Genomic DNA, 17080 nt, shown 5'->3' with positions numbered 1-17080 from the left:
TAAATAGGCAGATCTGCCACTTCAGTGGGTTATTTACAGCTCTGGCACCTCAAACTAGGGATTTCAGTTCTTATAGAGATGTTACAAACAATTAGAAGTGATAAACATAGTAAATGGTCTCAATATAAAATGTAGGTACACGTACCTTACATACGAAATAAATGGGCACAATGTAGATTTCATTAATATAAATATAGATATAGATGATGATGTACAGATGTTTAGGTGTTATATAATCTCAAATGACTTGAAAAGTAGTGCCGAAAGCAACAGTTAAAGGGATAACAATCCCCTGAGGGGAGCAGGCCCCCACATCCCCCCACCGTTTGCTAAGTCCCAAACTCAAAGTCCAGTCATAATACAGCATTCTGGTTCAGATCTAAAACTCAATCACAGCAACTCTCAGCTGCTCAGAAGTATCAGGAGACTCACCTGCAGCCCTGAACGCTAAACATCTGTGGAAGTGGAGTCAAAGTCCAGCTCCTGTAGCAGTCTGGGTCCACAGCTGAACTATACGATCCAGTTTGAACTCCTGCACGGGTTCTGCCTCTGTCCAACCACAGAGGAGCCTCTCCACATATCCACAGAGGAGGAGTCAGCACCTTTCCTTGTTTGCTCTCCTTGTTTCCTCTCCTTAGTTCTTCTTCTTGATTCCTCTCCTGATTTCTTCTCCTTGTTTCTTCTTCTTCTTTCCTCTCTTTGATTCCTCTCCTTATTTCTTCTTCTTGTTAACTTTCTTGTTTCTTCTCCTTATTTCCTCTTCTTGCTCCCTTTTCTTGATTCCTCTTTTGGAATCCTCTCCCTGTTTCCTCTACTTGTTTCCTCTCCTTCTTTCTTTTCCTTGATTCCCCTCCTTGTTTCTCCTCCTTGTTTCTTCTCTTTGTTTCTTCATCTCGATTTCTCTCCTTCATTCTTCTCCTTGATTCCTTTCCTTATTTCTCCTTCTCTTTTCCCCTCCTTGTTAATTCTCCTTATTTCTTCTCCATGTTTCCTCTGCTTGTTTCTTCTTCTAGTTTCCTCTCCTTGAATCCTACCCTTGTTTCCTCTTGTTGTTTATTTTCTTGTTTCTTCTCCTTGATTCCTTTCTTTATTTTTTCTCCTTGATTCCTCACCTTATTTCTTCTTATTCTTCATTTCCTTGTTTCCTCTCCTTGACTTCTGTCCTTGTTTCATCTCCTTGTGTGCTCTCCTCCTTCTTAAGTAAGTGCCTTCCTCCCTCCTTGTGTGTGTGTGTGTGTGTGAGAGAGAGAGAGAGAGAGAGCACGTCATGGTCCTGCTTTTATCCAATGACACATCGTTGCTGTGGTCATGTGACATCCTGTCAGATCTGGTGTGATTACATAATTTCAGATTCAGTTTGATAGGAAATTATTTCCTTTTATTCTCTGTTTCTGTCTTAAATTCACGGATTTAGCAAAGTGCAGCATTTTATTTTCTAATATTCAGATCTTCATTTAAATAAAGTATCTATCTATCTATCTAACTGTAGAACCATCAAAAAACATTTTCTGTCCAGTAGCAGCACACATAAGGTCTGTGATGTTCCTTCTGTGGAGAGCCCTGGTGATTAAATTACATAACATGCGTTTATATTACATTATATTATACATGTCTTCACCCTGCGAGTGCTTGTGATCATGTTTAATGTTGACGATGTCTCCTGAGAGGACACAGTGTTGACAGAATGAACCTCACATTCAGACGTCATTCACTAAATTAATACCGTCAGATTATGATTGACTGTTATAGATTTATTAAAGGATTATTCCGGCATGACCACAGTTGTTTTACAGCAGAGTGCAGCTCATCATCATCACGGAGACCCCCAGTCTCTCACCCCGGGGCTCTGTACAGCGCATGCGCTTCGTTCTGCAGCAGTCGCGCGTGTGTGTGTGTGTGTGTGTGTGTGTGTGTGTGTGTGTGTGTGTGTTTGCAGCCACAGAACAAGCGCCGCTCGCTAATCTGACGGATCGGTTTAACCGCCTATTAGCCCGCTCAGTGTTAATTAGCCCGGTTCTGCTTAGTCTGGCACGACCCGCTGTGCCAGCATGTCGTCCAGCCCGCAGGACCAAAACCAGGAGCCGAACCAGGAACCGACCCAGGAACCAAAAGAGGAGACGAAAGCGGAGGTGAAAGCGGAGGAAAAAGAGGATAAAAATGTGGAGATGAAAGAGGAGAAAAGGGAGGAAAAGAAGGAAGAAAAGAAAGAGGAGAAGGAGGAGAAGAAGGAATCCTGGAAAGATTTTATCTACAACCCGAGGACCGGAGAGTTCCTCGGCCGGACCGCCAGCAGCTGGGGTAAGACGGGCGGCCTGGAGACAGGACACGGTTCTGGAGCTCAGAGACCCCCGTGTCTGTCTGTCTGTCTGTTTGAATGACTGTTCATCAGATCATGAGGGGGCTTCACAGACCCGGTCACGGTCCCGGTCTGAGCGCTGAGCTTCTCCCTGAACTCCCGTTATGCTGAGACCCGAACCGAACCGAAAAGAGCAGAGACAGTATTAATAGGGATTAGCACTGTGTGTGTGTGTGTGTGTGTGCGCGAGCGCGCGCGTTATGTTGATCTCTTTAGTGTTAGAAATACAATATAATATATAATCAGAATTATAGATAGCAGGTTTCTGACTGTTACTACAACATACTGTAGTGTATCACAGTATCTTGTAATATACTTTAGTGTATCAGGCTGAATGAAACATTCAAACATGTCATCTGCATAAATTAACATAATTAATGATCAGATTGAATCACGGTTTGTTGAGACACTTCCGGTTTCAGTGTGCAGTCTGTATGATGAAGTGATGTTTCAGAGTCAAAGGTCATTACTTCATAGATCATTGCATCATTAATAGCATCACCTATGAGTGATCGCCACAGTGACAAATCCATGATGTCATTTCCTGTCTCATGTTCTTATTACAGATGGCTTTAAAATAATCAAATTATCTTCAGTCATTGTTGTTTATGAGGTTATTATATGTGACCCCCCCCCCCCCCCCCCACACACACACACACACACGCACGCACTCCTCTAAGTTAGTGATGGTATATTGCAGTATAGTTACACACTCAGCTGCACACACACACACACACACACTCCTCTAAGTTAGTGTTGGTGAGCAGGAGATGGTATATACTCAGAACACCTGGCTGTTTTCAGTACTCTGTCCACCATTTTTGTAGCTTCCTCTTTTATATATGCTGCTTATAGTCTGGCACCTGGTCACAACTCCAGAGAAATTCACATTTCCAGCAGCTCAAAGGGTGGAAACACAAGGGCATGCAAAAATATGAACAACTTTCAAGTAAGGAGGCAAAAATACAATACAGAATACAAACTAACAATATAAGAAAAAAATAGTGAGATAAAAATAAAAATACAGAACTAATGACAAGATGGACATCTGGCGGTTAAATGTGAGCGCAGTAGTGCAGTTGTGCAAAATGACAGTGTGCAACAGTCGGTTTGTCCACACTTAAGTCCAGCATATAGATGTGTTTGTGATAAAGTCCAGCATATAGATGTGTGTGTGATAAAGTCCAGCACATGGATGTGTGCGTGATAAAGTCCAGCATATAGATGTGTGTGTGATAAAGTCCAGCATATGGATGTGTGTGTGATAAAGTCCAGCATATAGATGTGTGTGTGATAAAGTCCAGCATATGGATGTGTGCGTGATAAAGTCCAGCATATGGATGTGTGTGTGATAAAGTCCAGCATATAGATGGGTGTGTGATAAAGTCCAGCATATGGATGTGTGCGTGATAAAGTCCAGCATATAGATGTGTGTGTGATAAAGTCCAGCATATGGATGTGTGCGTGATAAAGTCCAGCATATAGATGTGTGTGTGATAAAGTCCAGCATATGGATGTGTGTGTGATAAAGTCCAGCATATGGATGTGTGCGTGTGTCCATGGTGTGTGGTTTAAGTGTGTAGTGAGTTCGGAGTTGTTGTGTTGGTTATTGTTTTTGTCGCCCTCCCCGAGAGGTGTTGAAGAGCCATACGGCGTGGGGGAGGAACAATCTTTTCAGTCTGTCAGTAGAGCAGGACAATGAGAGCAGTCTGTCACCGAAGCTGCTCCTCTGCCTGGAGGTGGCGCTGTGCAGTGGATGATCAGGATTGTCTATTATGGACAGGAGCTTGTTCAGTGTCCGTCGCTCTGCCACAGATGTCAGACTGTCCAGCTCCGTGCCAACGACAGAGCCTGCCTTCCTCACCAGTTTGTCCAGGCGTGCTGCGTCCTTCTTCTTCAGGCTGCTCCCCCAGCACAGTACTACGTACAGGAGGGCACTCGCTACCACAGACTGGTAGAAAATCTGCAGCAGCTTTTTGCAGATGTTGAAGGATGCCAGCCTTCTGAGGAAGTACAGGCGGCTCTGTGCTTTCCTGCACAGAGCGTCAGTGTTGGCAGTCCAATCCAGTTTCTCGTCCAGCTGCACTCCCAGGTTTTTGTAGGTGTGAACCACCTCCACGCAGCCCCCTTTAATTAGGACCAGTTCTGGACACGGCCTGGGTCTCCTAAAGTCCACGACCATCTCGCTGGTCTTGGTGGTGTTGAGGAGCAGGTGGTTGTCACACACCATGTGATGAAGTCCTGGATCAGAAAAGTCGGACGTGTACAGGGTGAACAGGACCGGAGAGAGCACAGTTCCCTGAGGTGCTCCTGTGCTGCTGGCCACAGTGTTGGACCTGCAGTCCCCCAGCTTCACATACTGCGGTCTGCCAGTCAGGTAGTCTGTAATCCATGCCACCAGGTGTGTTTCAACTCCCATCTCTGTCAGTTTGTCCCTGAGGAGCAGTGGCTGGATGGTGTTAAAGGCGCTGGAGAAGTCCAAGAATATAATCATCACAGCACCACTGCCTCTGTCCAGGTGATGATGTCATCCTCCACTCCCGTCTTCTCCCGGTAAGCAAACTGCAGAGGGTCAAGAGCGTGGTGGATCTGTGGCCTCAGGTGATGGAGCAGCAGCCGTTCCATGGTCTTCTTCACATGAGACGTCAGGGCGACCGGCCTGAAGTCGTTCAGCTCCCCAGGATGTGGTTTCTTCGGGACTGGAATGATGCAGGATGTCTTCCACAGCTGGGGAACCCTCCCCTGTCCCAGGCTCAATATGCGCTGAAGGGGGTGTCCCAGCTCCCTCGCACAGGCCCTCAGCAGTCGTGGTGATACTCCATCTGGACCTGCGGCTTTGCTGGGGCGCAGCTCCAGCTCACGACAGACCTGAGCTGCTGTGATTGTCGTGGGTGGTGTGAGGGGAGGAGGGGAGGTGTCTTCATCTGTGTTGGTGATGGCTTGCGGGAGTAGGAGGGTGGGGGCTGCTGTGCCCAGAGGTGTGGATGGGTTGGGGTGATCAAATCTATTGAAGAAGTGGTTGAGCTGGTTTGCCCTCCCCACATCCCCCTCAGTGTGGGCACCCTTCTTGGAGCTGCAGCCAGTGATGGTCTTCATCCCCTCCCACACCTCACTCATGTTTTTGTTCTGCATCCTTTCTTCTAATTTCCTTCCTTACTGCTCCTCGCCGTTCTGAGCTGGACTCTGAGTTCCTTCTGTACCCTCTTGATCTCCAGTGTGTCACCATCTTTGAAGGCTTTTTTCTTCTGGTTCAGAAGGCCTTTGATGTCACTGGTTATCCAGGGCTTGTTTTTAGCAAAACAGCGTACAGATTTTACTGGAACAACAGTGTCCATACAGAAGTTAATATAGTCTGTGTAGCTCTGTAGTCGGCACGCGGGGGAATGTAAACAATGAGAACAATGGCGAGTCCCCTGCACTCTGTTATTAGCTGAGGGCTACACACCCACCGCCCAAAGGTTCCAACCTAGTAATGTAAAATCGTTCAAGAACTCCTCAACATTTTGAGGAGTACTGGGGGTGTACTATCATGTGCATCACAGAGACGTGGTTGTGTGAACTCACACTGGACATGCATGTTCCTTTGGACAATTTTGATCTGCTCAGAGCGGACAGGCGAGCGATGGAGTGCGGTAAGAGGAAGGGTGGAGGCATAGCAATGTTTGTGAACAGGAGATGGTGTAATCCAACACATATTAGTAAAAAGGAGCTGCACAAGAGACATCACCCAACAAGAGCCACCCCCTGTCCCCCACCCGGCCTCTACATAACAGATCAGGTGAGGAAGGAGCTCAGGAGGATGAAGGTGATGAAGGCTACTGGCCCTGATGGTATCAGCTCCAGACTGATCAGGGACTGTGCAGATCAGCTCTTTGGAGTTTTTCAGCACATCTTCAACATGAGCCTCAGCCTGGAGAGAGGTCCTGACCTGTGGAAAACTTCCTGTGTGGTTCCAGTGCCAAAGACTGTACATCCCAGGGAGCCCAACCACTTCAGGAGTTGAGTTCCCACCTGATGAAGACTCTGGAGAGGATTATTCTGAATCACCTCCATCACCTGGTGAGCAGCGGGCTGGACCCCCTACAGTCTGCATATTGTCCAGGCTTTGGTGTGAAAGACGCCATCATCTACCTGCTCCATCGCTCTCTTTCCCACCTGGAGAGACCTGGTAACACAGTGAGGATCGTGTTTTTAGACTTCTCCAGTGCTTTCAACACGATCCAGCCATCACTGCTGAGGGGGAAGCTGGAAGGAGCCAGAGTAGACTGTCACCTGGCTGCATGGACCATCGACTCCCTCACCAACAGACCTCAGTATGTGAGGCTTCAGGACTGTGTGTCGATGTAGCAGTTTGCAGCACCGGAGCTCCACAGGGTACTGTCCTCTCCCCTTTCCTCTTCACCCTCTACACATCGGACTTCAGACACAACACAACCAGCTGCCCCCTCCAGAAGTTCTCTGATGATACAGCCATCGTTGGATGTGTATCACACGGGAACGATTTGAATACAGGGAAGTCATCACTAACTTTGTCGACTGGTGTGGACTAAACCACCTGCACATCAACGCCAGCAAGACCAAGGAGATGGTGATAGACTTCTGCAGGAAACCACCACTGACTGCACCGGTGAGCATCCAGGGTTTGGACATTGAGATCATGGAGGAGTACAAATACCTGGTGTCCACCGCAACAATAAACTGGACTGGTCCACTAACACTGATGTCCTGTACAGGAAGAGCCAAAGTCGTCTCCATCTGCTGAGAAGACTGAGGTCCTTTGGAGTCTGTAGGACATTACTGAGGACTTTCTATGACTCTGTGGTTGCATCTGCAGTCTTTTACTCAGTGGTCTGCTGGGGCTGTGGAAGCTCTGAGAGGGACAGAAACAGACTGAACAGACTGGTCAGGAGAGCTGGTTCTGTCCTGGACTGTCCTCTGGACACCACTAAGGATGTAGGTGAGAGGAGGATGTTAGCCAAGCTGACATCCATCATTGACAACCCCTCCCACCCCCTGCATGACACAGTGGGGGCGCTCAGCAGTTCCTTCAGTAACAGACTGCTGCATCCACCCTGTAAGAAGGAACGCTGCAGCAGGTCCTTCATACCAACAGCTGTCAGAGTTTAACTCCAGCGTTGCTTATTGTTTTTCTATAGTCGGACTGTTCTTTACAGTGATGTATGATCTATCATGCACCTAGTACCTTGAAATACTGCTCTTTCCACTCTCATTGAGTACTCTATATATCAATACATAATAGTATTCAACTGTTACATATACATATTTATTTCTGTGCAATATCATTAAAGCTGTGGTCACTTTATCCACCATGTGCAGTCTGTGTATAGTCTGTGAGATTCAGTCTGTGTAATTCCTGCCAGTGTATTTTTATGGCAATGTTTCTTACAGTTCTTTGCAGCAATATATATTTTTTATGTATGTATATTTTTTACATACTTTTTTCTGACATAAGCCCTTTGTATAATTGTACATATTTATAGTCCGCTTTTTTTGTATTTCTCTATTTCTATTGCATTTGTTTGCAACTGCCAGTATCTGCTGCTTTTAAAAAACAAATTTTCTCAGCTGGGGATTAATAAAGTATCTTATCTTATCTTAAAGATATGTGTCTGACCATTTAAGGCTTTGTAGGTGGGAGAAGGATTTTAAATTCTATTCTGGATTTTACAGAGAGCCAGTGCAGACTGGCTAATATCGGAGATGTATGATCTCTTTTCCAGGATTCTGCATTAGTTGGAAAGTATTTAGAAACAAACCTGGACAGCTTTAAAGCAAGGAATTGCAATAATCCAGCCAAAAGCATGGACTAGTTTTTCTGCATCGTCTTGAGACAGGATGTGCCTGATTTTTACAATGTTATGTAGGTGGACAAAGGCGGCTCTTGAAATTTGTTTTGTGTGGGATTTAAAGTACATATCCTGATCAACGGTAACTCCCAAACTCCTTAAAGTGGTGCTGTAGGCCAGCGCAGTGCCATCCATAGTTACTGAGCTGGAGCTTCTGCATAATGTAGTCTCATATATAATGCTGTTACATATATAATGAAGTTCATATGTAATGGAGTTATTTGCATAATGTAGATACATGTATGTACATATACATGTAGTTACGTAATGTTACTAGTTTGTGGAACTGGAAATGTGGCCGAAGGGATGGACAAAGTGGGAGAATGTGACAAGTTATAGCTAAAATGTAGCGAGATTGATATATAAAGTAGTTCGTTGCATCATGTCAGTCGTACTGTTAAGTGATGTAGTAACATTCATAGTGTAGTTACACAGAAGCTTCATCTGTTTCAGTGTTTATGATTAAATATCTATCTAGAGAGTGGTGTTAGGAGACTGCTGGGGAAAGTGATGAGGGGACAAGAGAAATAGTCTGTTAAGTGAATCAGGTGTTGTGATTGGACAGGACAAGTTAGGTGAAGAAACACAGTGGAGAAGTTTCAGCAGGACGATGTTTGTATTAAAATAAAGTGTTTTTTTTATTATCTCCCAAGGTCTCATCCTCCTCTTCTACCTCGTCTTCTACGGGTTTCTGGCCGGAATGTTTACTCTTACCATGTGGGTGATGTTACAGACTCTGGATGAGAATGTCCCCTGCCGTCAGGACCGAGTGGCCAGTCCAGGTGAGTTAATTACTCAGGTTCTCATGTTTAACCCTTTTACTACACTTCCTGTTTACTGTCTTGAAGGAGATCTCTGGATACTGGGAATTGATAATTCTAAATTGTCCGTAGGTGTGAATGAGTGGTGTGCATGGTTGTCTGCCTATATGTGTAGCCCTGTGGTAGGCTGGCGACCTGCCCAGGGTGTCCCCTGCCTTCGCCCGAGAGATGGCTGGGATAGGCTCCACCCCCGTGACCCTGCAAAGGATTCAGCGGTGTATAGATAATGGATGGATGGATCTTGCTATGGTTGGCTAGATTCCGTATCTGACCAGTTCTTCAACCACCTGTTGTGTGTTTTATCTAGTGTGGAGTTATCTTTCTTTTGCCTCCAGATAAGTTCTGCTTTTCTCATGTTGACTGTAGGTTTTTGGCCAATAGTCGACCTCATCACAGCAATAGAATCAGACATTAGGAAAAACAGTTTGCAAACAGACAGATCAAGTTGACGGTACTGGCAATCCTTTCCAATCCAAAGACACCCCCTTCCAACCTCACCATTCAGTAAAGAAAGGCTGTGACATCACTAAGCAAGGGCCAAAACACCACCATCCAGCCGGTCGACAAACAAAGGTGCACAGTGGTCCTAAACACACTACCAGGCACTAACACATATAAAACACTGACTGTCATCCCACCATAGAATGTTTACAACAGCTGCAGAAGGAGAAGATCATCAGTTGTTAAGAACATCATTGTCTGCATGCTGGAAAGCCAGCCTATGCATGTATGGGCTTCCTAAGATTCCATGAAACCATGGTGTCCTATGATGTGACCGTATCGTTTACATGCATTCAAACTATGGAAACTGTGGAAACTGCAAGGAAATTATTCCTACAAGACAACACTGCCAACAACAGAGCAAACCTCAGCCCAGACCAGATGTGCAAACTGCTACACCTTTGTCTGAACACCACCTACTTTAGTACAACAGGGGTTGGCTGTGCTTTGGGATCACCATTATCTCCTATTGTGTCCAACCCCTACATGGAAGAAGTAGAATACAGAGTCCCGAACTCCTTTAGAACAGCACTGAGCCACTAGTTTAGATATGTGGATGACACAGGAGTCAAAATCAAAACCCAGGAAGTACAAGCCTTCACAGAACACATCAACATCAGTGGACAGGAACATCAAGTTCACAAGAGAGGATCATCAGAAACAACTTGGCGTTTTTGGAGTGTGTTGTACACTGCGAAGAGGAAAAGAGCTTTCACACTGGAGTATAGAGGGGATGGGTTGGACTATGCTTTTGTAGATTAGCAGCAGAAGGTGGGTGGGGGGGGCAACGGAAAGTGGGCTGAGTTTGACGCATTGTCTCTGTTGCCAGCATTTATGGATTTCAGTGGTGTGTTGTTGGCGTGCTGATGCTGATGGGGGTGTGGGTGGGGTTGGAGGTTGACCTGCGTGTGCTGGAGGAGTCGAAGACCAGTTCTTTTGTTTGGAAACATTTACCTGCAGGTGATTGTCCATGCACCGCTGTCTGAGATGGAAGGTGGAGTCATGGCAGTGCAATTACAGCAGTGTCGTCCGAGCATTCGATTTATGTGGTGATGGGTGAGGAGCCGACACAGTCGTCAGTGTAGAGGGTAAACAGGAAGGGGCTCAGGACACAACCCTGTGGAGCTCCAGTGTTGGTGACAGAGGATGAGGGTGTTGTGCTGCCCACATTCACGGACTGTGGTCTGTCACTGAGGAAGTTTACCCAGTGGATGAGAAGCGGTGCGACGTTCAGCTGATGGAGGTTCCTGATCATCTGGTTGTGCTGGATGGTTTTGAAAGCTGAGCTAAAATCAATGAGGAGGAGTCTTGCGAAGTTAGCACGTCATATGAGGTGTTATAGGAGGGAATGAGAGGAGACATATGCCTCTGCGTCCACAGTCCCCCTTTTGGCTTTGTAGGTGAACTGGTTTGGGTCCAAGAGTGGTTTGACAGTTGGATGATGTTGAGAGCCAGCTTCTTCAGGCATTTCATGATTATTGAGGTGAGTGCAACTGGGTGGTAGTGGTTTGGTTACGAGGGGCGGGGTTTCTTGGGTACTAGTATGATAGTGGATGTTTTCCGCATGGTGGGCACTAAGGCAGTCCTATAGGACTCCCAAAGAGCTCTATGGCACACTCCTTCAGCATGCTATGGTAACACCACTGCATTCATCACATAAGCTCACCCGCTACTTTATATTTTCTTGTTTCGACATTACAAACAGGAACTGAAACGTCACAAGTCACACACCCAGAGTGCCAGGCAGTGGTTGGAGGATGTAACTGCACAGCTACAGGCTGCACAGACCGATACCTTTGATGGAGATCTAAACTAGAGGGTCTCTGTCATCACAGACTACATTGACTACTGTATCGCAACGACAATTCCTATTAAGACATTCAAAAAATATCCCAACTCCAAAACGGTTTTAGTCTGAAGGGCTGTCGAGAACTGCCCTGTGACAGAATCACCACACCCTGTGGCCTTCATTTAGGAGGATGTAGGGCAATGGCTGAGCTAGGCAAGATCCTAAGACAGACCTGCAAAGGTGCTGAAGGCCTGTGCCATGGAGCTCACTCATGTTCTCCACTCACTCCTGACTTCAGTTCTGCATCAGATGATAACGAAGCTCCAGCACCGCCACCCCCCTTTTCATCCATGAGATACACAACTTCCTGAGTGACTGACCCCAGACTGTAAGTGTCATCACTACAACATCCTCAACCATCACCGCCAACACAAGAGCCCCACAAGGCTGTGCCCTCAGTCTCTTCCTGTAGACCCTGCAATGATCATACTGGAAGTACTGTGGTAACACTGCCATACTTGTACTCCTTAATGACATTCCCTCTCTGCTGACTTATCAACGCTTCATCTTTCATTTCACTCAGTGGTGTAACGATAACTATCTTAATGAGACAAAGGAACAACTGCGATTTCCTGATCCCCATTTCCATCCGTGGTGAGATGGTAGGGTGGGCTGACAGCTTTAGATCCCTCAGAATTACACGGGACCATAAAGTCAGCTTTGCCTCACACCACTGACATCCTCAAATGCTAAAGCAAAGACTCATAACACTCTCTGTAGCCCCCACCTCCTTTTACTGCTTTACGAAGCATAGTTCAGTCCATGATACTCGACCGCTCTCCCTGTTTTCTTATCACACTGTCTGCCTCCAACACGAACAAGCTGTTAGTTGGTCTCCCCACCCCCCTCCTCTCAGATCTCATTAACAGAGCCATCACTTGCATAGCACTCACCGTAGCACAGGACACCCCCTCAATACATTTTCACTCTACTCCCATCTGGTTACGGATACAGGAGACCAACATTCCCCCCTCAGCTGTAGCAGTTCTCAGTTAGAATGACACACTATGTGATGTATTTCCAGTATTTGTGGTTTGTACATGTATCTCTGCTCTACAGGCGCAGGAAACAGATTTAGCAATAAAATCTCTCTGAATTACAGAGTTGTTGTTGATTGTGTTGTTTGTGAATCACCGTTAGCTGCAGCGTTCTACTTTCAGTGTTTAATGATTGATTATAGATTTCTTTTGCTGAGTCCAGGTTTGGTGATCCGTCCTCACGCAGCTGAGATCTCCTTCAACCGCAGTGACCCAACAAACTACGACCAGTACATCCAACAACTGCACGACCTCCTGCAGCGTGAGTACAACAAACATCCTGCTTTGCAGAGTTAAAGGGAAGTTTCTTTAGTAAAAGAATATCGATTGAAGTATGTGTGATCAGGTTTTTCTCTAAGGTCCGTGTGTTGTATAATTTAAATGTTCACTGAAGCTGCTGATTTTTCATCCTACTGATTAACCTGAGTTTATAACAGAACCATCAGCTCTTTAATAATTGGTTAGGAACTTCGTTCTGACCTCTTACAGCAAAGACATGTGATCAGAGTGATTGCTCAGTTCCCATTGTCTGATGTGTTGATCAACTCTGGAAACAAAATGGTCAATATCCAACAAAATCAGGTAACTTTGATGACATCCAGCAAGAGGCTGGGCCTTTCCACAGCAGACGTGCTGATTGGTTGAGAACAGGAAATCCCTTTTGATTGTGACCTTCACAATAAAAGTTGAGTTGGGACTTTTGTGTTGACAGGACATGTCGCTCTTTGTTTTGTTGTATCTCTTTAGGTTATAATGACAGTGTTCAGGAGCGTAATGACTTGTGTCTGGTGGGTGAATACACTGAACAGGACGATGAGCCCATAAAGAAAGTTTGTCAGTTTAAACGCAGTATGCTGCGTCAGTGCTCCGGTCTGCCTGACTCCAGCTTCGGATACGCTGAGGGGAAACCGTGCATCATTATCAAGATGAACCGGGTCAGTAAAACACTTCTCATCCAGCTGACATGTGTTTAATAGGAGCAACAGAAATACAGATAAAAATTCTGACTCTTCCAGCAGCCGTCATGAAGCATCGTTGTTTTATTTGAGTTCCTGTACAATAAGATGATGTGGAGCTTTATTTTGTAATGAAGAACCAGGTGAAGAGCATCACTATGTAGAACCTGTGAGTCAGTTCTGTCTGTTCTGCTGTGTTTTAATCCTCTGCTGTCAAGTTAGCTCATTACTGAGGTACCTGCAGCATTTATACAGTGACCGTGGTTACCTGCAGGTTAATAATATTTATAATACTTTTAATATAAGTGACTCTGTGTCCACAATGTGTGTTGTAAATAATTCTGAATAGAAATAATACACAATTATTGATTAGAAATTTAAAGAATAAAGACAATAACGAGCTGTCTGCAGGTCATCGGACTGAAACCTCGAGGAGACCCCTATATCAACTGTACTGCCAAGGTAACACACACACACACACACACACACACACACACACACACACACACACACAGACTGTTTCCTGTATATCTTGTCCTCCGATGGTCTGCTTTCATATTCTGTGCTGAACTAGCAGTGAGTGATTCGTCCTCATGCTGTTGACTCTTCATGTGTCAATAAATCTGTCTCTCTGGTAGAGAGACAGTCCATTACAGATGCAGTACTTCCCTTCAGAAGGTCGCTTGGATAAAATGTTTTTCCCGTACTACGGCAAGAAAGCTCATGTGAGTAAATTCTGTCTGCTTCGTTTTTATTATTATTACGATCGTAATTAATTTATTTTAATGCAGCTTTCTATGAATTGGAAACTTTTGTGAGGAAAAACAGCCAATAAGTAAATGTTCGGCCAGCAGGGTGTTCGTGTTTAGTGGACTGTCATCATCAGTTTGTATTTTGGTATGTTAATGTTCTTTTTATTTATTTAAGAGAAGTTCAGGGAAAACAAAGCATAGTCCAAAAACACTGAGACACACTGAGAGACACCGAGAGACACTGGGAAACACTAGGACACACTGGGAGACACTGGGACACACTGGGACACACTGGGAGACACTGAGAGACACCAAGAGACACTGGAAAACACTAGAACACACTGGGAGACACTGAGAGACACTGGAAAATCCAAAACCATGAAAAAGGGTTTAGTGAGGAGAAATAAACCCATAATACACATAATACATACATACATAATACATAATACACGTACGTATGTAAACCCCCCCAATGTATAACTGACTCTCTCTCTCCATGCTAACTCTACCTCTCTCTCTCTCCATGTTAACTCTACCTCTCTCTCTCTCTCCATGCTAACTCTACCTCTCTCTCTCTCTCTCTCTCTCTCCATGCTAACTCTACCTCTCTCTCTCTCTCCATGCTAACTCTACCTCTCTCTCTCTCTCTCTCTCTCTCCATGCTAACTCTACCTCTCTCTCTCTCTCCATGCTATCTCTACCTCTCTCTCTCTCTCCATGCTAACTCTACCTCTCTCTCTCTCTCTCCATGCTAACTCTACCTCTCTCTCTCCATGCTAACTCTACCTCTCTCTCTCTCCATGCTAACTCTACCTCTCTCTCTCTCCATGTTAACTCTACCTCTCTCTCTCTCTCCATGCTAACTCTACCTCTCTCTCTCTCTCTCTCCATGCTAACTCTACCTCTCTCTCTCTCCATGCTAACTCTACCTCTCTCTCTCTCTCTCTCCATGCTAACTCTACCTCTCTCTCTCTCTGTTGACAGCCTGACTACGTGCAGCCGGTTGTTGCTGTGCAGTTATTGTTCACAAAAGAAGACTATAACGTCGAGCACACAGTGGAGTGTAAGGTCGAGGGTTCAGACCTGCGTAACAACGACGACCGGGACAAGTTTCTGGGTCGCGTCACTTTCCGGGTCAAAGTGTCGGAGTAGCCGGACACACCAGTTGCCATAAATCCCACAAACTGGGTTTAAACTGGAAATAAATCTCCAGTGGCGGACACTTTGTAATCCAGACCTGATCTAATCCCGGATGTCTGAATCTGGTTTATCCTGTTCAGACTCTTATGAGGCCAGATCTGCACCATTGAAAGCTAAACATGGTTACCCACCTGAGACTCGATTCTGGTTCAGATCTGATCCTAAATCAGACCTGATCATGGGTCTGTCCTGATCTAGTTCACACATAGTTAACCCTAACCCTGGTCCATATGTTTTACTTGGTGGTTTCGATCTGCTCCTCAGAACACCAAAAAGAAACCAGAGTGACTGAACCTGTTCAGACAGTTGGGGCAGATCAGGTCTGTTGTGGAAGCATGTGAGCCAGATGCACAATGACGTGTTGTTTTTAAATGTCTGTATAATAGTGATGTAATAAAACCAATAATCTGATCCCAGCAGCTGCACTGCAGAGACAGAAGCTCAACGATGACTTCAGATGTGCTATGATTGTTCGAAATGAGATAACTGTCATCCACTGTCAAACGTAATGTTACAGGAACTGCCTCTACAATATTTATAATGTTTGTAAGACCACAGTACAGATGTGAATATTCTCAGCTGCAGCCTCACTGTGAATCTTCAGTTTGACCAAGAGAAAATAGATTAAACCAGCTGAATCCTTCGTTGTAGCAGCAGGATGGTACGATCTGATTAATGATGTCCTACGTGGAAACGTTTTATTAAGCTCAATTTTACACTTTAAGCAAACGACTGCCAAATGAAAATTTATTGTGTCTTTTTACTGCTCAGAGGAAATGTCACAGCTTCACAGAGCCAGAAGTATTTCAGTGGCTGTACGGTCAATTATTATTATTAATATGGATAATGACGATGACACCCTCTACAAGATCAACATTACACTGTGAAGCACAAAGCTGCATTGGTGCGCCACCTGCTGGGACCTCCACCCCCCACCTCCATCTGTCCGTTCGTCTGTCAGAAACAAGAAAAAAAGTCAAGTCCAGCTCCACTTGAACCCCGGTTCCCCTCCCGAAGCCTCTTCCTGTCGATGCTTTGTCATCATCATCATCATCATCATCATCATCAACAGATCTGTTTGTTTCCGTTTGTTTTTTCAACGTTTTCAAATGTTCATGAATATAATCAGTTCCTTTCATGTTGCTCTCACTCTGCAACCAAATGTAGTTTTTGTAAATGTGAATTTGAGTGTGATTCAGTGATACTGTTGTGTGATTATTGAAGATGACATCACTAGAGAACCAATCAGTCTTCAGTAAATCAGTTTCACCGTCACGTCTCCGTGTTGTTTAAACAGTTTCTATCCTGAATGAAAAGGTTTTTTATGAAGGAACGACAGAGAACCAGATGATCATAAAGATCATGATGTCATTATTTATTTAAAAAATCTCTTTCTATCAGTCTTTTATGTATTCACATCATAAATGTCACACCCCAACGATGAGGGAGAACTCTCTGAACAGGGGTTTAGGACGGTTGAAGCCACCTCGAGGATGACTCTGCATGAAAAGGGGAATCAAAGGCAATGCACAGATTCCTGTACTGACCAAGTGAGGAGAAAATATTAGATTTTATTGTGTGTTAAACCCTGAAATTATTCCCAACTCTAACTCTAATTCCTAACTTTGACCAACAGCAGGTGGACAATAGTGAGAGATGTGGTCAGCAGAAGTGTTTCCTAACACTTAGAGTGCCCTCTAGTGGCCAAAGCTGAAGACTAGTTGTCATGTTCATAAGTCTT

General features: G+C 45.0%; 1 protein-coding gene across 1 annotated transcript; it reads left to right on the top strand.

The window, feature by feature from the left end:
- Positions 1–1943: 1943 nt before the first annotated feature.
- Positions 1944–16597, top strand: atp1b3b (ATPase Na+/K+ transporting subunit beta 3b). Its single transcript, XM_041940520.1, has 7 exons — positions 1944–2298; positions 8877–9005; positions 12595–12693; positions 13179–13366; positions 13799–13849; positions 14026–14112; positions 15124–16597. Exons 1-7 carry the CDS (start codon positions 2049–2051, stop codon positions 15289–15291), a joined length of 972 nt encoding a protein of 323 aa, XP_041796454.1. The 5' UTR covers positions 1944–2048; the 3' UTR covers positions 15292–16597.
- The last annotated feature ends 483 nt before the right edge of the window (positions 16598–17080 follow it).

This window comes from Chelmon rostratus, chromosome 7 (genome assembly GCF_017976325.1).
Source record: "Chelmon rostratus isolate fCheRos1 chromosome 7, fCheRos1.pri, whole genome shotgun sequence".
NCBI classification, from domain to species: Eukaryota; Metazoa; Chordata; class Actinopteri; order Chaetodontiformes; family Chaetodontidae; genus Chelmon; species Chelmon rostratus.
This window is presented reverse-complemented; position numbering and strand designations above follow the sequence as displayed.